The sequence below is a fragment of the Typopeltis vanoorti genome, chromosome 7 (genome assembly GCF_054136105.1).
Source record: "Typopeltis vanoorti isolate ZY-2024b chromosome 7, IOZ_Tvanoo_1.0, whole genome shotgun sequence".
In the NCBI taxonomy this organism is placed as follows: domain Eukaryota; kingdom Metazoa; phylum Arthropoda; class Arachnida; order Uropygi; family Thelyphonidae; genus Typopeltis; species Typopeltis vanoorti.
Genome location: NC_143555.1, coordinates 110,807,593 through 110,829,441, shown reverse-complemented (window position 1 = coordinate 110,829,441; position 21,849 = coordinate 110,807,593). Strand labels below are relative to the sequence as shown.

The window sequence follows — 21,849 nt, the reverse complement described above, 5'->3', positions numbered from 1 at the left end:
GAAAAGTGGACCTTATATCAAAATTGGAGATATTAATGTCAGCTCTTTGCTTTATTTATTTATTTATTATTTATATAATAAAACCTGTGGTGAATTCATCATTAAAAACACACATAATAACCACAGTAATGACTATTTAATTCGTAAATATTTCATCCCAAGTATCTTGGGATGAATAAATAAATCCGCTACAAGTCTTCAAGATTCCCTGACTAAATTGAATAACTGTTATAATAGATATGGTAGAAGAACAGCAATAACATTTGCTTAACCCCCCTATTGCTAACTTTTATATGGAAAATTTTGAACAACATATTCTAGATTCCTCTCCTTTAAAACCCAAAGTCTGGCTTAGATATGTTGACAATGTTTTCACGATCTGGTCCCATGGCTGCCAGACACTAGACACTTTCCTTAGCCACCTGAACAAACAAGACAAATGCATTCAGTTCACAATTGAGATTGAAAAACAGAACACACTTCCTTTTCTAGATGCACTTGTCACACGTCTTCTTTCTGGCAATCTTTCCTTCACTGTTTACCGGAAACCAACACATACTGGCCAATATATACACATAAACGACACATTAAATATAATAACTATGGTGAAGCCAGCTTCACCATAGTTATTATATGGTGAAGCTGGTATTGTACACCCTTTCTGATCATGCCGTGAACACCTTACATAGAATTGACTGGAAAAGCACCAGTTGTTTACATCACACCAAAACATGGTATGAATGCAAATTTAAGGAAGCCTGTGAGATTATTATCAACCACCCCAATCTGAACAATAATGATGATCTAAAAATCCCAAGCATATGGAAGTCAAATATTTAACCCATAGAACCTTCCTCTCTAAGAGTTAACTATAAACAGGACTGTAGATAATCGAGGATCCTAAATCAAAAATAACAATTGTAATGCTAAAAATAGGATAATTCTAAATAGGATAATAAGAGTTTAGCTTGATGTAGTTTCTAAATAATTAATTTCTAATTTTTTTTCCCCACTAAAGGTCATGCCAGTAGAATAACCAGTGACTAAATCATTGTTTCTTTAGCTTACTGTGTGTGATGTAACTCAGCTTGTCCTGTATATTTTTATATGCTCCAGGCTCTATCTTAATATGAAGATCGAAACGTCAGGAAATTAAAAGAGTTATTTATAACACGGTTGTAAAGTGCATAATTTCTAAAATGAATATTGATCACTCTAAAAGACAAAGACAATGAAAATAGGCAGAAGTATTGAAATATATCAGTTGCATTGTGAATAGAGAACCCATAGAACAAGTAAAACATTTCAGCTACTTAGGCACGATTTTTAATGAAGATGAAAAATTAAATATGGAAATAGACAACAGAATCATCAAAGCTGGTATGGTAGGAAGTCAATTGAATAAATTTATATGGAATAAGAGAGAAATTAGTCAAAACACTAAATTAGCTGTATACAAGACCGTGTTCAAACCAATTTTAACTTAAGGATCCGAGAGCTGAGTCAGGAGTAAGACACTTGACCAAAGACTAGAGACTGCAGATATGAGAGTCCTGAGGAAGATTAGGGGCATGAACAGATGACATCAATGGCAATATCATATTAAAAATGAGGATATTAGGAAAGAACTTGACATTATCAGCATTCAGGAATGTGTTAGCAGAGCTAAATAATCTCAGGTGGTATGGAGAGGATAGATTAGCAAAACAAGTGTTCTCTGCCAGGTTGGCAGGAAAAAACTCCAGAGGAAGACCAAGATATAGGCGGATTGATACAGTAAAAAGTGCCTTAGAAGATAGAAATATAAGATCTGATAATGTTGGAGTCTTGACAGGTAACAGACTGATTTGGAAAAAAATTGTAGATAGGAAGTTAGTAATGATGTAAATTTTTCATGTAGTACTATCATATCCTGTACACCCCTTGAGGGTACAGGATATGATAGTACTAATAGAGGCTAATGGCATCATCATCAAATTCCTACATGTTAGGAATTTGATGATGATGACATTAGCCTCCTACTTTTAATTGCTTTGGTTTTAATTCAAACAACCTAAATAGCTCTAATTGGATATTACTTTTGCAACTTGCACAATATAGCTACTCTGGCACCATTTCTCAGCATTACAGTTTTATTTGCTGTAATGTCCAAAAGCATTTATTTCAAAACATGAACTGTACTTTAAATGTGCATTGTTTCAATGTTATGTCAGTTTTTTAGTATTTATTATTATTATTATTATTACGTGACACCTCCAAGGAGTCCAAAGACTCATCGAGGGAGGGCACTTGCTCTACAACTCAATCCACCAAATGCAGCGAACCACATCATCTACACCATTGCCATCCACTGTCCACCACCACCACCACCACCACCACCAGTATTTTCACAGACAGTCACAAACATCCATGCCAATTGTGGGATTCGAACCCGCAGCCTTTTGGCTGGAGAGCGAATACGCTAACCACTCAGCCAACCGGGCTTGTGTTTTATATATAATAAATTTATGAAATGGTGTCCAGCATTATAAATCCATTGCAGCATTATATTTGCTATAGTGGAATAGTGGCCTTCTCCAAGCATATCTTGTGGTTGGTGTCCAAAGTGTAATAAAAATCTTGTTTTGGTATGGCAGGACTGTTTGTCTCCATGTCCCTCTTTGGTTTCATAAAAAGATTTTAAAAGTTTTTACAAACATGTGTTGCTGTTTGTGTATATAAGTTTGTAAAAAACATTTTCTAATGATGTCATAATTTTTACTTCATATGCAATATTAAATTATGTGAACCTAGTTTCTCTGTATGCCAGATTTTCAAAATCTGAAAATAAGGTAATTTATAAAGATCTTGCTTAAAGATCAAAGCAAAATAACTGGGAGGAGACCTCCACATTGCTTTTCAGGAATGAGGAAAACCACCTGGGGCTTTTTACTGATGTCCAATACTCACCTCACATGGTGCACCATGTTAGTAGGTATCTACTAGGTACTGAATGAACAAGAATGTGCTTGCAATTTGGGACTTAGCTGACCAGATTGTACTCTCTATTGGCTGATGATGGTACAACATTATGAGATTTCATGCCAGCTGGGATGTTGCCTGGTAAAAACAAGGCCCCTGCTGTTTTCGTCAGGAACCAGGACAAAAGTGAAAACTCAGCTACTGGTACAAGCTCCAACTTAACATCTAGAAGAAGAACAAGAATAAACCCAACATCAGAAGAACTGAAGATAAGCACTATCAATATAAGGAGTATTAATGAGGAAATTGAACTTGCAGAAGAATTGGAAAGCCCCATGTGGACATAATTGGCATTACTGAAACAAAGGTGAGATCTTACTAAATAATAAGTGTAAGATGCTATATTCAGGCAATAATGATCAAGGAAAAGGAGTAGCAATAGCATTCAACACCAAACATGAAGATAACCTTGATTGGAAGACAGTTTCAAATAGACGAATAGAAAGGCTTATGTGTTGGCAGTACATATTAGTTTATTTTAACTGTATTGATTACAACACAGAATGATAAGAAAATAATTAATATTTATTAACTTATCAGCTGATATTTCACTGGTCTTATATCCAGCATCTTCAGAGCATAATAACAGTTTGTTTGGTAATTAACCATGCTACCGACCAGGACGTATATATACGTCCAACTTTCCATGGATGCGAAGTGCATATTAAAATTGTAATACCATTGATATTACATTAAAATATATGATGGATACGAAGCGTATGAGGATGCATATTTGATCCATAATGGCCAGTAAGGTGGTTAATGATAATTATTTTCTTACCATTCTGTGTTGTAATCAGTACCATTAAAATAAACTAAGTTTCAAGTAGGTTAATGTGGGAACACTTCAAAATGGGGAAATGGACAATGAAACTTATTTGTGCCTATGGTCCCACAGAATGTTCTAAGTTCTTCCTTAGAAGTCGAAGAATTTTTTGCATCATTAGAACATGCAGCTGACATAAAGAAAATGGAAGAAGTGGTTCTTGTTGGAGATCTAAACAGTAGAGTAAGAAATGAATCCCACCAGGCATATAGGAACATTTTGGGAAAATTTGAAGAAAAGGGCAAAGCTAGTAATAATGATAAGTATTTGTTGGATTTCTGCTCTCAGGACATGGACTAGTCATTAAACCCTGTTCCAACGTTAATAAGGCTTTTCTTTTTCTTGTGTCTTCTCTCCACTTGAACTTGTACGCATCTTAATGTTGGAACAGGGTTTAATGACAGAGGATTTGAAATTTTGTGACCATTATTTTACTTTATTTGTATGGGGTTCCCCCTTTCCTCATATGTCCTTTAGGCCTGGTTGAATCCTAATGGTGGATTACGTATGTATTTTCTGACTGTAGATCCATGTGGTGTTCACAGGGCTGGTTTGCCTGTTCTAGGGGATGAAAAACCCATGTTTCCGGGTGGGGAAAAAAAAAAAAGAAAAAGCTTGCCTCCATATGAGATTGGCTAACTCACCTTTAGTTGAAAGATACCAGATAAAGGTTCCTCACATCTTGGACAGAAATCAAACCTAGGTCTTTCCAACAAAAGAGCTTTGTCTATACCAACTGAACTATGGAGACACAACATTACTTATTACTAAGCAGGATAAAAATGGATATTACATTGAAAAGAACAGTATATAAGGAAGTTTTAAAAAAGAATTAAAATCAAGCAGCTTTTATAGGTAAACTGTATACTAAGCAAACATTATTGAAGAAAATTTAAAGCATAGTGTGACTTTTTTTCTTGACTACTTGTATTAGAAACTATAACACATTTTAGGAATGTTAGTCAAGTGAGTACTATTTATTATCCTCTAGTTTCACCGATTTTTGCTATCGGCATCTTCAGGGATACAATTGGTAAGCAACATGGTAGTTCTCTTCTGTATAGGGCATATGACTCTTAAGAGTCATATGCCCTATATAGAAGAGAACTACCATTCCAGAACCTTCAAGGAAGCTGCTATAGTTGCCCGTTCAACAGGAAACCTAAATAAGAATCAAGGTCTAATCCTACTGGAGATTTGGAAAACTTTAATTAGATCACTAAATACCAGAGAAATGAACTTTCACGCCAATTACATTATGTCTCTTAATAAATAAATCATGTACCTGCGACTCGCATATTGTCTCATGCACAGTACTAATTTTGTATGAATTAGAACTGTCAGTTAAAACCTAGTCTGTTACCTTCATATCGCTTACCAATTGTATCCCTGAAGATGTCGATAGCAAAAATCGGTGAAACTAGTCGGATAATAAATATTACTCACTTGTCTAACATTCCTAAAATGTGTTATAGTTTCTAAAATTTAAAGCAGTTTGAAAGCAAGAACCAAACCTTGGAGTCTCAGTGACAAACTCTGAAGAAGACACTGATTGATTCGGCTAGAAAAGGATTTGGTGCAGTTGTCTGTAAGGAAGGAAAAATAAGAACCCCGTGGTGGATGCAAGTAATTAAAGAAACAGTTCTGGAAGTGAAGAAAGCATACTAAAAGTTCCTAGCAAATAAGTCAGCAGATGCCCTAAAAGAATACAAAGAAAAATGTAAGAGAGCTAAGCTATGTGTAAAAGTAGCTAAACAAAAGTCATGGGAATACTTTGGTAAGGATATAGAAAATAAATATCAGGAGGGTGGCAAACTGTTCTGGAGACTGTTGAAAAAGTTTAGAAATAGAGGAAAGATTACTCTAAAAGGAATCAAAAATGATAAAGGTGTGAAAACTGAAGATGACGAATATAAGGATATCCTCGATGTCTGGCTTCCCAACAAATATAGCTGAGGATTCCCACTAGGGAGCACTATTTAGGACTTAAGGCTCGCTTTTGGTCACCATGCTGCAGCCTTATTACTCAGTGTAGTGACTGTTACATATATTGTATTATATTCCTTGATGATGGCAATTTGATTTTTCTGAAATATTGGAAATATTAATTAAATTTATTGTAGTTATGAACAGCTGATATATAACCCTTACCATCACATGAGCATCATTTAAATCAGCTAATTTGTTTTAAATTGATTTCAAGCTTATTCAGTCCAAAGAAGTCTGATATTCCTATTAAATGGTTGTATTCAAATGGCTACTGAGTTATTATTTTCAAAAAATTTCTATTTTATATATTTAAACAACATTATTAAAAACATTTCTCTAAACTGGCAGTGTGTCATTATAATTGTTTGGTTTTGGTATTCTTAAAAATTAATTTATTTGTGATTTGAAAATTTCTGGCTTTTCATTAATATGACAAACATTTGTATATCCCTTTATAATTATTAACAAATTCATTGAAAGTATTGGAAGGAGGCAAGTATATTATGCCTTGTTATATTATACTAAATATTATACTTAATATAAGTAATATTATGAAGTACTTAAGAAAAATTAATAAGAATCACTGGTCAGGACACAAAACAAATGAGCAAACAAAACACGAATTAAACTGTAGAGAAGATATTATAACTATAATTCTTAAACAGCAATTAAGATGGTTTGGTGGACACCTTCAGTGAATGTCTTTCAGATTACCAAATATAGGCTTGAATGGAATCATTGGAGGAAGAAGATCAAGAGGCAGACCAAAAAGAACTTGGCTATAATCTCTGAAGGAAAGTTGACAATTATCGAGCTTCAGAGAGATGACAGAAATGACCAGATGGCAAAGATTAAGAAGAAGGTTATACTTAATAGACCTAATATAATATAATATACCTCATACTGTATTATACTTAATATTAGTATATAACCAATATAATATACTTGCCAATAGGCAAGTGTGTTATATAACCATTATATCTGTTAATTGCTTATGTTTGTTAATCGGTTTGCCTCTTTTACAAGGGTTTGGAGTGAATCCTGTGTATGCGTAATAATGTCAGCTAACTCGCATTTTTTATTTTAGGAAGATAACAAAAGCATAATAATAATAATAATTACAATAATAATAATTTATTGTAATTGATTTTTATTGTAAATTTCTGTAAATATAGATATTCTTCATATAGTTTTCTTTATTTTAGATACGTGCTCAGAAAAGAAAGCATTACAAAGTCAGTCGTGACCCTCCTGAACCAAATAAAATGACTATGCTTGATCTAATATTTTGGAATCCTTCAAGTAATCCAATGGAGTAATTAAATTTTTACTTAATTGCTTTTCAAATTTATTATGTCAGATGAATTGGCATGTTTAAAGTTTATGCTTAATTGTACAGAATGATCATTTATTTATATGATAGGTGTATATGTGAATGATGTTTGAATTGTGAAATAAACCAAACCACATTCCAGGAATTGAGAACATCCATCTTAAAGCACCATCAGATAAACACAGCTTCCTAAGAGGTTGATATTTGTGCATGCAAATTCTAATTTTCATGTATGAACTGTTACTCTCAGAAACCTTTGTTACATCCATACTTAGTCTATTATTCTTTACCTTTGAATGAAAGCATTGTCTTCATATTTTTTTAATAAGAAACTTTGAAATTCTTTTCAGTCATGATTACATAGCTGAAAAGCATAAGCATAAATTTGTGTGTGTTGTGTGTGTGTGTGTTGCACAACAGCTATGACTTTCATAGCTGTTGTTGAAATGAAACTGAATATAAAGTTTTTTATTTATTTATTTAAAGAAAGGGGGGAAAAGCTATTTATGGTATTTATCATCATCATGAAATTCCTGATAATTCCTCAAGGGATATACAGGGTGTTCGGGATAAATTTGACAGTTTCGTAAGGAAAAAGAAAATCTTCTTTGTATCTATTAAATTTAATGAATTGACAAAAAAACATTACAGGCAGAGTTAATTACAATACTATCAACAAGATTTACTCAAAATAACCACCATTAGCATCGATCACAGCTTCAATTCTGCTTCGGAACCTCGAACAAGCTGATGCTACAGTCTCCCTGGGAAGGGCCGCAAAAACTGTTTTAATTTTATCCATTAACTGGGCTTTTGTATTACTGGAAGTGCGATTGGTGTCTTTTTCAACTGCGCCCCATACAAAATAATCCATGGGGTTAAGGTCTGGGGAGTTTGGAGGCCAAACATTTGGACTGGTGAAGTCGTAGAAATTTTCAGACAACCATTTTTGACTTTTCCCAGAGGTGTGGCAAGGGGCCGAATCCTGCTGCCATACATACGGCCTACCATTGGCTACCCTTGTTATCCAGGGCTTGACTACAGTTAGCAACTCCACGAACAAAGCCCGAATTCCAATGTCAGGGTTCTTCAACACCTGTTCCTGCAGATTTGCGAGGAATTCTGCTGTACGAACGCAATCAGATCGTCTGCTAGGGATCTTTCTTCTTGCTACATCCTCGTAGTCACCATTGCAAGTCTCTAGTTCATGCCTGATTGTTTTTACTATATTCAGGGAGCATTGGGCAGCAGTCGTAATATCCTTATTTTGATGGCGGGCACGAATCATCATGATACAAGTTATTCTCTTCCATGATTCAGGTGGGTTCCAGCTATCCATCCTTTCTGACGTCTTGTATATGAATGAAGAAGGGTCCAAACTTTTAAATGAAGAGAAGTGTGTGTTAATACATGTAACTTACGGAAAAATATAATTAATTATAAATATGTCAAATTTATCCCGAACACCCTGTACATGAGGAATTTGATATAGTGGATAGAATATTATGATAGTACTACATGAAATATTTGTATCATTACTTATTAACTATTACTTCCTATTGATAGTTTTCTTCCAAATTAGTCTGTTTTCAGTCGAGACTTATAATTCGGTCTTCTAAAGCACTTCTTAACCGTATTAATCTACCTAGATCTTGGTTTTCCTCTAGGTCTTTTTCCTGTCATCCAGACACATATTGCTAATGTTTCGTCTCCTATTATGTTCAAGTGAATCATACCACCTGAGGATTAGCTCAGTAGCATGGTCATGTCACACATTCCTCAATTTCACATATTTCTCAGTGTTAACTTCAAGTTTCTTTGTCATATTTTCATTTTTAATAGAATTTTACCATTAATGCCATCTGTTCACTCCCATGATTTGACTTATTTTTAAGGATTATTTTTTGCTATTTTTTTAAAAGCAAAAAAATAATTTGTTCTGTTTTAATTTTTTGTATTTTTCATCTTTCCACTTCTGACATGCATGGGAGTAAGCTGTATGACCTCCCTGACAGTTGAAACATTTAGCTTTCTTTGCTGAGAAAGATTTGATATCATTACTACCACATTGGGCACAAGTGGTAGAGTAATAACCACTTTGAATGAATGGACCCATGTTACTATCAAGATGACAATGTCTGATGCCACAAAACTGCAGTAGTTATGGAATGGTATGAAGAGTTGAGAACGACTACCCTGGCCGGCGCAGAGTCCTGACCTCAACCCCGTCAAACACCTGTGGGATGAATTGGAGCAGCGAGTTCCAGAGCAGCACGTCCTCGATTTGTCGCTGAACTCAGTACTGCTTTGATGGAGGAATGGATAAGTTCCACTTGATGTCTGCTTGCATATTGGTGGAAAACCTCTCTCAAAAGGTGCAGGAGGTGATCAAATCCAAAGGTGGATATACCTGATATTAAGATTCACCTACTGGTATCAATTGTAAATTTCTAAAGTGTCTGGACAATTATTGGTAGATTGTGTGTGTACACACACACACACACACACACACACACACACACACACACACACACTGCTTGGAAAGAAGTCAACAGACACTCTTATGGACAAGGTGCATTGTGCCATGTAACGAGTTGTGCTTTTGTAGCTGGTTTAAATTGGAGGAATATGATACTTGATTACATGAGGCCTATCTGTTTGGCAATTTGTTTAACAAATTTGGCCATCCCAGGTCAACAATCAGTGATACCATATTGAGATGAAAGCACAGGGAGTCAACTGCAATATGCAAGCCCCATATTACCTGAAGCAACATGCAACATTGTCTTCAGTAGTGCAAAGAGCATGTACAGTGGAACATGGAACCTTGGAAAGCTGTGCATTATGGAATGTGAATCATGCTACACTCTCTACCAAGAAGATGGACGAGTCTGGGTGTAGTGGATTAGTGGATGCCCATTGAACGGCAGTGCATAACCCCAACTATCAGTGGTGGTGTAATAATATGGTCCTGTTTTGGCCTTGGACCTCTGTTTGTGGTTCCACAAACATTGAACTCCAAGACTTACCTGAACATTCCAGATGGTGCAGTGCTTCTTATTTTGTGGCATTTCTGTAGAACTGACCATTTTCTCTTTCAGCAAGACAATGTACCATGTCATAAGTCTGCTGCTGCTGTTACTGCATGGTTTGTGGACATGAATGTCACCACACATGACTGGCCTCCACGGAGTCCTGATCTTAACTATTGAACATCTGTTCTGTGGGATAAACTGGAGCATCAGGTGAGGTCAAAGGACGTTTGCTCCACAACAGTTGAGGACCTCATTACAAGCTTACAAGAAGAGTGGTCCAAAATTCCTGTTGATCGCTACTATCATACACATGTGGAAAGTATGCCCTGTTGGATTGTTGTAATCATCACAGCAAAATGAGGTCCTACATCTTATTAAGGTGGGCATCATGTCTGTTTGTTCCTCATACTATGATGTCTGTTGACTTCTTTCCAAGCAGCGTGTGTGTTTTTAAGATTTTCATACATATTTATATAATAAATAATAATAATAATCCACAGTGCTTATATTTATAATCCCACAAACTATACGGATTGTTTTTTGTAACTAACCATATTTTTGGGATACAGTGCATAGCTCTTTTCTAAATATATATTTCAGTACACTTGGCCAGTTTGTCTGGTTGCTTGATAAAACACTATACAAAGCTAACGTCATCAAAAAACTACCTGGTTTCAGAGGCTCTGCTGTATTTGTATACTAATGCATAAGATGGGCACTTAATGGGTAAAGCTGGATAACTGACAGGGAACTCTCTGCATATCCTTTTAAGGAAGGGAGAACCGACCAAGGTTTCTTTTTCTTTATATAAGAAAAAAGAAAAGTTAGTCCTTGTTCTTTTCAGGATATGGACGAGTCATCACTAATCCATGTTCAAACATAAAAATGTGTGCAAATATACATGGAGAAAAGATACAAGGAATAAGAAACGTCTCATTGACTATGTTATTGTTGATAGTGATTCCATGTTGGGAAAGGCCAAATCACATTACGAGAGAAAATTAGCTAAGCAGGCCAAAGTAAATCCAAAAGAGGTTTTTCAATATGTAGCAAGCAAGAATAAAAATGGCTATGGTAGGAAGGTGGCAGGGACAAAAGAAATTGTTGAGTTGCTCAGTGACTGTTTTGTAGAGATGTATCGATATCCATGTGGAGATTTTGCAGTTGATGTGACAGAGATGCAATGTCAGAATTGAGGTAGATGAACAGGTGTTCAGCATATCATCATCAAATTCCTGCCATGTAGCCTCAAGGGGTGTACAGAATTAAAAATTTACATCATTACTAACTTCTTATCTACAATTTTCCTCCAAATCAATCTGTTACTTGTCAAGACTCCAACATTCAGATCTTATATTTCTATCGTCTAAGGCACTTTGTACCATATCAATCCACTTATATCTTGGTCTTCCTCTGGGTCGTTTTCATGCCAACTTGGCAGAGAACACTTGTTTTGCTAATCTTTCCTCACCCATTCTGTTTAAGTGTCATACCACCTGAGATTAGCTCTGCTAATGCATTCCTGGATGCTGACAATGTCAAGTTCTTTCCTAATATCCTCGTTTTTAATATCTTATTGCCATTGATGCCATCTGTTCACGCCTCTAATCTTTCTCAGGACTCTCATATCTGCAGTTTCTAGTCTTTGGTCAAGTGTTTTACTTCTGACCCAGTTCTCAGATCCATAATTTAAAATTGGTTTGAACACTGTCTTGTATACATCTAATTTAGTGTTCCGACTAATTTCACTCTTATTCCATATGAATTTATTCAATTGATTTCCTACCATACCAGCTTTGTTGATTCTGTTGTCTATTTCCATATTTAATTTACCATCTTCACTGAAAATCGTGCCTAAGTAGCTGAAATGTTTTACTTGTTCCACAGGTTCTCCGTTCACAACGCAGTTGACATTTTCAATGATTCTGCCTATTTTCATTGTCATTGTCTTTTTATTGCTGACCTTCATACCATATCTATTACAACAGTTATTCAATTTAGTCAGGGAATCTTGCAGACTTGTAGTGGATTTATTTAGAAGTATAGTGTTCAGCATATTGAAAATATTAATATGAATCCAGCCATGGGACTAGATGTCATTGTCAGCCAGTGTACTGTGTGAATGTGCATTACCTTTATTGAAGTTGTTCAATCTAAGTCTCAGCACTGACAAGGTTCTAAGGGAGTGGAAAGAGGGTAAGATAGTTCCATATTACATAAAGGTGGCAAAACAGAAGTAGCAAACAACAGACCAATTAATATATTAGGAGTGGTTGTTTGAGTAAAAAATTAAATATAAAATCTAAGAGTGGGTAGATAGGAATACGAAACTCCACAGTGGGCAAGCATGGCTTTGTAAAGGATAGGTTCTGTCATAGTAATTTATTCTCTTCTCTTCTTCCTATCATGGAATATAGGCCATGTGGCCTGTTCCGGTCTCATGCCATCTCTTTCTTGGTCTTCCGATTCTTCTTTTTCCACTTATTTTGTATCTGTATAATATTTTTGGTAGTCTGGTGTTGTCCATTCGATTTAAATGTTCTAGCCATTTTTGTTTATACTGTCTTATGTAGTAATTAATTGGTTTGATTTTTAGGGATTGTAAGATTTCTTCATTTGTTTTGTGGTCCCACTTGGTATATCCAGCTGTTTTTTTGAGGAACTTCATTTCTGCTGTTTGAATTCGTTTTTCATCTTTCCTTTTCATGGTCCATGTTTCGCTTCTGTATAGTAGAGTGGTTTTGACAAGACATTATATAGTCTGATTCTAGTGTGTTTTTGTACCAGGGATGGCTTAAATATACTATTTATTATGCCATTTACTTTGACAAAGTTTGATATTTTAGTAATTTATTCACATTTTATAATAAAGTGACAGGGCAATTGGGTGAAGGAAATGGCTACAAGCATTTGAGAGAATATTGCATAAGAAAACTATTACAAAAGTTGGAGCAAACGGCAATGGATATGAAGCTTGTAGCCTGGATGCTGGGGGGGAGGGGGAAGGTCTGACAGACAGATACCAAGAGTAATGTATGGTGGAGTGGAATCTAGGAGATTGAGGATGACTAATAAAGTGCCTTAGGGTTCTGTACTAGGGCCACTATTTAATATGTATGTGAATGATATAGGGAAAAATTTAAGGGGGGGGGAATATTTAGTTGTTTGTTGATTACACAAAATTGGGGAGGGCAATAGTTTATAAAAGTGATGTCAGATATCCTGTGAATGATTAAATAAACCGGCATTGTGGATTTAATGTTGCAAAATGTAAGATTATGCGCTTAGGGTTGAAAAGGTTGGTTGCATCCTGTATATATCATGTTGATGATATTGATGATAGGGGTGCTTAAGGGTCAAAGCTGTATAACTGAGAGGAGACCTCCACATAGCCTTTAAAGGAATGCGGAGAACCGACCAGGGCTTCTGACCTAATGTCCAATCCTCACCTTCTCGTGGTGCACCCTGTTCGGTATCTATTTGGATACTGAATGAACGAGGATGGGCTAGCAATTTGGGATTTAGCCGACCAAATTGTATTCTTATTGGTTAAACCAAAATAAAAAATGATGGTACAACATGACAAAATTTCATGCCGGCTGGGACGTCGCCCGGTTAAACAAGGCCCCCGTTGTTTTTGCCAGGGAACCAGGGCGAACAGCGAAAAGTCAGCTACTGGAACAAATCTGAAAACAAACCCCAACTCAACATCACCAGAGTTAAAGATCTGTACTATCAACATAAGAAGCCTGAATTGCAAAGAAATGGAGCTAGCTGAGGAATTAGATAAGTACCATATCGACATAATAGGGGTGACTGAAACAAAAAAGACCAAAACTGGTGAGATCTTTCAGAGCAATAAATACAAAATGTTATATTTGGGCAATGACAATCAAGGAAAAGAAGTAGTAGCCATAGTATTCAACACAAAATACAAGGCTAATCTTCTTGAATGGTAGTCAGTTTCAAGTAGAGTAATGTGAGCAAATATGAGAATGGGGAACTGGACAGTGAGACTTATTTGTGCCTATGGTCCCACAGAAGATTCTACTGAGGTAGAAGTGGAGGAATTTTTTGAGGCTTTAGAGAAAGCAACTGACACTATGAAAATTGAAAAGCTGATCCTTGTTGGGGATCTAAATAGCAGAGTAGGAAATGATTTTGAGACATACAAAAATATTTTGGGAAAATTTGGAGAAAAGAGCAAAGCTAATAATAATGGCAAATATCTGTTGGATTTCTGCTCAGGACATGGACTGGTTATTACTAACACCATGTTCCAACATAAAAATGTGCACAAATTCACATGGAGAGAAGAGGCAAGGAATAAGAAAAGTCTCATTGACTATGTTATTGTTGATAGTGATGTTTTCTCCCTGGTTCAGGACACCAGAGTGTACAGAGGATTTGAAATTGGAAGCGATCACTATTTAGTCTTGAGCAGGATAAAACTGAATTTCATATTGAAAAGAATAACATGTAAGAAAGTTTTAATGCGAATAAAAGGTGAGCAGCTCTCAGATGTGAACTGTAGACTAAAATACACAAAGATTATTGAAGAAAAAATGAAAGAGTTTGAGAACAGGAATCAAACCTTGGAGATTCAGTGGCAAACTCTGAAGAAAACATTGATTGATTCTGCCAGAGAGGCATGTGGTAAGGTTGTCTGTAAGGATAGAAAAATTAGAACTCCATGGTGGACACAGGAAGTTAAAGAGGCAGTGAAGGAAAAGAAGAAAGCATATCAAAAGTTCCTGTCAAATAAGTCCACTTGTGCTCTTAGAGAATATAGAGACAAATGCAAGAATGCTAAACACTGTGTAAAACTAGCTAAACAAAAGTCATGGGAGGACTTTGGAAAGAATATAGAAAATAAATATCAAGAAGGTGGCAAAATATTCTGGAGGTTGTTGAAGAAGCTTAGGAATGGAGGAAAGAGTGCTGTAAAAGGAATTAGAGATGATAAAGGTGACGAAAACAGGAGAAAAAGATATCCTCGAAGTATGGAGTAATTACTTTGAAAAACTGCTAAATGAAACAAGCAGTGATGACAGCACAGTGGTAAAAAAATACTGACCAGGCATGTAGTCAGGAATACATATCCATATTGAAGTAGAAAAAAGCCATCAAAGGCTTGAAATGTGGAAAGGCAGAAGGAGTAGATGATATTCGACCAGAAATGCTGAAGTATGGTGGTATAAGAGTCTTACAGTGGTTGCACTGCATAGTTCAGAAAGCCTGGACAGAGGGACGAATTCCCGATGATTGGAGTAGAGCTCTCATAGTACCCATATATAAAAAGGGAAATAAAATTGCATGTGAGAATTACAGAGGTATTTCCCTACTGTGTGTTCTTGGCAAGATCTATGCAAGTATACTTGAGAAACGGTTGAGAAGAATTGTAGAAGAAAAGCTTGGTGAAGAACAAGCTGGATTCAGGCCAAATAGCACCTGTCAGGATCAGATCTTCACTTTACGACAAATAGTCGAGAAAGCATGGGAATATAACAAAGATCTGTATTTAAGTTTTGTCGATTTGGAAAAGGCATATGACAAGGTGCCAAGAGAGAAGCTATTCAATACGCTGCAGTTATATGGTGTCAATGGGTCATTATATCAAGCAATACTTGGTCTTTATTTGAGTTGTAAGTCAGCAGTTAGAATTGAAGGAAGTACAGGAAGATGGTTTAATGTTAAATCTGGTGTGAGACAAGGATGTACATTATCCCCTCTGTTATTCATTATCTATATGGACCACATTATGAAGGAAAGTGGTATTAAACATGATATCAAAATTCATCATTATCATCATTATCAATTTCCTGATATGTACTCTGCCAACGGGTGTTCAGGATACTATGACAGCACTACATGTTTAAGTTCACGTTATTTTTTATCTCTTATCAACAATTTTCCTCCAAATTAGTCTATTACTTATAAGCACTCCAATATTGTCATATCTAACACTACACTCTTCTAAGGCAGTAGTTTTGATTGAATCAATCCACCTAGCCCTTGGTCTTCCTCTGAGTCTCTGTCCTGCCATCTCAGCATCGAACACCTGTTTTGCTAACCTTTCCTCACACATTCTATTAAAGTGCCCACAAGCTTTGCTCACAAAAACTGAATGTGAGAATTACAGAGGTATTTCCCTACTGAGTGTTCCTGGCAAGATCTATGCAAGTATACTTGAGAAACGGTTGAGAAGAATTGTGGAAGAAAAGCTTGGTGAAGAACAAGCTGGATTCAGGCCAAATAGAGGCTGTCAGGATCAGATCTTCACTTTATGACAAATAGTCGAGAAAGAATGGGAATATAACAAAGATCTGTATTTAAGTTTGTCGATTTGAAAAAGGCATATGACAAGGTGCCAAGAGAGAAGCTATTCAATACGCTGCAGTTATATGGTGTCAGTGGGGCATTATATCAAGCAATACTTAGTCTTTATTTGAGTTGTAAGTCAGCAGTTAGAATTGAAGGAAGTACTGGAAGATGGTTTAATGTTAAATCTGGTGTGAGACAAGGATGTACATTATCCCCTCTGTTATTCATTATCTATATGGATCACATTATGAAGGAAAGTGGTATTAAACCTGATATCAAAATTGGAGATGTTAATGTCAGCTCTTTGCTTTATGATGTTATACTTCTAAATAAATCCGCTACAAGTCTGCAAGATTCTCTGACTAAATTGAATAGCTGTTGTAATAGATATGGTATGAAGGTCAGCAATAAAAAGACAAAGACAATGAAAATAGGCAGAATCATTGAAAATGTCAACTGTGTTGTGAATGGAGAACCTGTTGAACAAGTAAAACATTTCAGCTACTTAGGCACGATTTTTACTGAAGATGGTAAATTAAATATAGAAATAGACAACAGAATCAGCAAAGCTGGTATGGTGGGAAGTCAATTGAATAAATTCATATGGAATAAGAGAGAAATTAGTCGGAACACTAAATTTGCTGTATACAAGACAGTGTTCAAACCAGTTTTAACTTATGGATCTGAGAGCTGGGTCAGAAGTAAAACACTTGACCAAAGACTAGAGACCGCAGATATGAGAGTCCTGGGAAAGATTAGAGGCGTGAACAGATGGCATCAGTGGCAATATCATATTAAAAATGAGGATATTAGGAAAGAACTTGACATTGTCAGCATCCAGGAATGCATTAGCAGAGCTAATCTCAGGTGGTATGGTCACTTAAATAGAATGGGAGAAGAAAGATTAGCAAAACAAGTATTCTCTGCCAGGTTGGCAGGAAAACGACCCAGAGGAAGACCAAGATATAGGTGGATTGATACGGTACAAAGTGCCTTAGATGATAGAAATATAAGATCTGATAATGTTGGAGTCTTGACAAGTAACAGATTGATTTGGAGGAAAATTGTAGATAGGAAGTTAGTAATGATGTAAATTTTTCATGTAGTACTGTCATATCCTGTACACCCATTGAGGGTACATGGCAGGAATTTGATGATGATGATGTATTCCTAAACACATCTAGGGCAAGTCTCCAGGAATCTTCAACTAAATTTAATAACATCTGTAACAAATTGGTTTGAAAATCAGCAATAAAAAGACCAAAGCTATGATGATAGGCAGGAACATAGAAAACTTCAGCTACATTCTGAATAGAGATCCTATAGAACAAGTAAAATTTTTCTGCTATTTAGGCACAGTTTTTAGTCAAGATGGCAGGTTAACTGGAAATAGACAACAGAATAAACAAAGCTGATATGGTGGGTAGCCAGCTGAAATTTATATGGAATAAGGGAGAAATTAGCCAAAACACCAAACTAGCTGTATAAAAGACTGTGTTCAAACCAGTTTTAAGTTATGCATCTGAGAGTTGGGTTAGAAATAATGCACTCAGTCAAAAACTAGAGACCACAAATATGAGGGTTCTGAGAAAAATTAGGGGAGTGAGAAGATGGCATCAATGCCAGAATCATTTAAAAATGAAGATATTAGAGGGGGATAACAAAATTGGAGATGTTAATGTCAGCTCTTTGCTTTATGCGGATGATGTTATACTTATAAATAAATCTGCTACAAATCTGCAAGATTCTCTGACTAAATTGAATAGCTGTTGTAATAGATATGGTATGAAGGTCAGCAATAAAAAGACAAAGAAAATGAAAATAGGCAGAATCATTGAAAATGTCAACTGTGTTGTGAATGGAGAACCTGTGGAACAAGTAAAACATTTCAGCTACTTAGGCACGATTTTTTTCTGAAGATGGTAAATTCTTCTTATTGTGCTATCTTCTATCGAAGGTCAGCGACTATCTTGGCGAACAAACTGCGCTCTTGTGCTAATCTGAGCAGTTGTGCACTGCTCTTTCCTGTCCACGTCTTGATGTTGTCAAACCATGATATTCTTTTTCTTCCTCTAGTTCCTTTGCCATCAATTCTTCCTACCAAAATAGTTTATAGAAATTGGTATTTGCTGTTTCTCATGATGTGTCCAAGATATGATGTTTTTCGTTTCTTGATTATTTGTACAAGATGTTTAGCTTTGCCAATGGATTTTAAGACATCTTCATTGGTAATTTTTTCTGTCCATGATATCTTTAGCATTCTTCTGTATAGCCACATCTCAAAGGCTTCGATTTTCTTGATGGTTGTCGCCTTCAATGTCCATGTTTCAACTCCATAGAGCAGAATAGACCACACGTAACATTTCAGCATTCGGCATCTGACTTCTATGTTTAGGTCTTTATTGCAGAATAGTGTTCTCATTTTCATGAAAGACTGCCGTGCAACTTCAATCCTTGTCTTTATATCTATTTCTGGATCCCACTGTTCATTAAGCCAGCAACCAAGATATTTATATCTTGACACTTGATCAATATTTTTCCCATTGAGTGTCAGTTTCATTGATGAGGCTGGATGTTTGCTGATGATCATGTAATTTGTCTTGTTGATGTTTATATTTATTCCCATTCTTTGGCTTTCTATGTATACTCTGTCAACGAGTTTTTGGAGATCCATAATGTTATCTGCAATTAGCACGGTGTCATCTGCATATCGTAGGTTGTTAACAATCTTTCCATTTATTGTGATTCCCTCTGGACATTCTTCCAATGCTTTTTTAAAGATTACCTCTGCATATATGTTGAACAGGAGTGGTGAGAGCACACATCCTTGTCTCACTCCTCTTTTGATGTTAATATCACTGGTGGTAATGTTGTCTAATTGAACGGTAGCTGACTGATTCCAATACAGATTTGTTATTAGTCTTATGTCTTGTTCGTCTAGCCTTATCTGTTGAAGGATTTCTATTAAGTTGGTGTGTCTGACTTTGTCGAATGTTTTTTCAAAATCTATGAAACACATAAAGACAGATTTCTGTTTTTCTATGCATTTTTGTATCAATATTTGGGTACAGAAAAGGGCCTCTCTAGTACCAAAACCATTCCGAAAGCCGAATTGTGTTTCACTTAGAGTTTCTTCACTTTTTCTATAAATGCGATTCTGAATTACTTTCAAAAATATTTTTAATGTTTGGCTCATTAGACTAATAAGTCGGAAGTCACCACAGGAATTCGCTTTGGGTTTCTTTGGGATAGTGATAAATGTAGATTTGAGCCAATCTGATGGAAATTCATCACTTTCATATATTTTATTAAATAGTTTTTCAAGAAGTTTGATGTTATCTGGTTCGATTAATTTTAAAAATTCTGTTTGCACACCAATTCTGGTCCACTGACTTTTCCTGTTTTACTTGTTTGTATAGCATTCTCTATTTCGCATTTCATGATTGCTGGTCCTTGAATGTTATCTTTTATATTTATAGGCTTCTGTCTAGTATCATTGAAAAGTTCTGTTACATATTTTATCCAAATCTGTGCTTTATTCTCTTCTTTTAGAACTATTTTTCCATTTTCGTCTCTTAGAGACACTATTTGCTTTTTCCTCAGTTTTCTGGAAATTTCGTTGATTTTCTTATACAGATTGAAATTATCATGTTGTTTCTGAAGCAGTTCAATTTCAGTACATAAATTTTTCATCCAATTTTCCTTGGCTTCTTTTATTTTTTTCTTGATGATGTTATGTGTTTCTGTATACCTGGCTAGGTCTTTGTTTTTATACATTCTTCTTGTATCAATAAGAGAAAGAATCTCATCTGTCATCCATTCCTGTTGTTTTATATTATTCACATAACCTGCTTCTTCAATACTTGTTGTTACAATGGCATTCTTTAAGCTATTCCAAAGAGATTCCACACTTTTATTTTCTTCTATGTTAATCTGTTGTAATCGCAGGTTAAGCTGTGTCTTGGCACTTTTATTTATGTTCGGGTCTTTCAGTTTTTCTACATCAATTTTCTTTTTCTTCTTTTGTGATTTTTTAGCTGATTTTAATCTAAGACGTACTTCTGCAACTATGGGATTGTGGTCTGATGAGATATCTGCTCCAGGATAAGTCTTTGCACTCTTTATACTACTGTGGAATCTTTTTTTTATCAGTATATAATCAATTTGATTTCTGACAATATTATGTTGGTTATCTTGAGGCGATTTCCAAGTGTACAGTCTTCTTGGTGGAAGTTTAAACCAGGTATTTGCTATTGTTAGATCTTCTTCCTGACAGAATTGCACTAGGCGATCTCCTCTGTCATTTCTGGTGCCTAAGCCATGTTCGCCAACAATTTCTCCATCACCCCCTCTTCCCACTTTTGCATTGAAGTCACCCATCACTATATTTATATCATGTTTCTTTGTTAGGTTTTTAATCTCTTTTAGGTGTTCATAAAACTCTTCATTGGTAAATGGTAAATTAAATATAGAAATAGACAACAGAATCAGCAAAGCTGGTATGGTGGGAAGTCAGTTGAATAAATTCATATGGAAAGAGAAATTAGTCGGAACACTAAATTAGCTCTATACAAGACAGTGTTCAAACCAGTTTTAACTTATGGATCTGAGAGCTGGGTCAGAAGTAAAACACTTGACCAAAGACTAGAGACCACAGATATGAGAGTCCTGAGAAAGATTATAGGTGTGAACAGATGGCATCAGTGGCAATATCATATTAAAAACGAGGATATTAGGAAAGAACTTGACATTGTCAGCATCCAGGAATGCATTAGCAGAGTTAATCTCAGGTGATATGGTCATTTAAGCAGAATGAGCTAAGAAAGATTAGCAAAACAAGTGTTCTCTGCCAGGTTGACAGGAAAACGACCCAGAGGAAGTCCAAGATATAGGTGGATGGATACGGTACAAAATGCCTTAGACGATAGAAATATCAGATCTGATAATGTTGGAGTCTTGACAAGTAACAGACTGATTTGGAGGAAAATTGTAGATAGGAAATTAATAATGATGTAATTTTTTTCATGTAGTACTATCATATCCTGTACACCCCCTTGAGGGTACATGGCAGGAATTTGATGATGATGATGATGATATTGGTTTGCATGAAACTGATGAGGCTAGGGACTTGGGGATAATGGTGGACAGAGTTGTAGTTCAAATGGCATATTGCAAAAGTTGGTGAAATAGCTCAAAGGGTTACTTAGATATTAAAAAACACGCTAACAAATAAGGATGGGGAAGTTATTATCTCTCTTTATAAGACTGTGATAGCTGCATCTGCACTGAATGCTCAGATTTAGTCACTGGGGTTTCTTGGA

The 21,849-nt window shown here is 35.7% G+C and overlaps 1 protein-coding gene across 1 annotated transcript in view; it reads left to right on the top strand.

Annotated features, from left to right (window-relative positions):
* Positions 1 to 21,849, top strand: part of LOC150104963 (uncharacterized) — a 123,882-nt gene that overhangs the window by 63,847 nt on the left and 38,186 nt on the right. Inside the window, exon 4 of the mRNA XM_090396077.1 lies at positions 7,042 to 7,151. Coding sequence (XP_090252203.1) covers positions 7,042 to 7,151 — 110 coding nt within the window. The remainder of the gene's footprint in view (positions 1 to 7,041; positions 7,152 to 21,849) is intronic.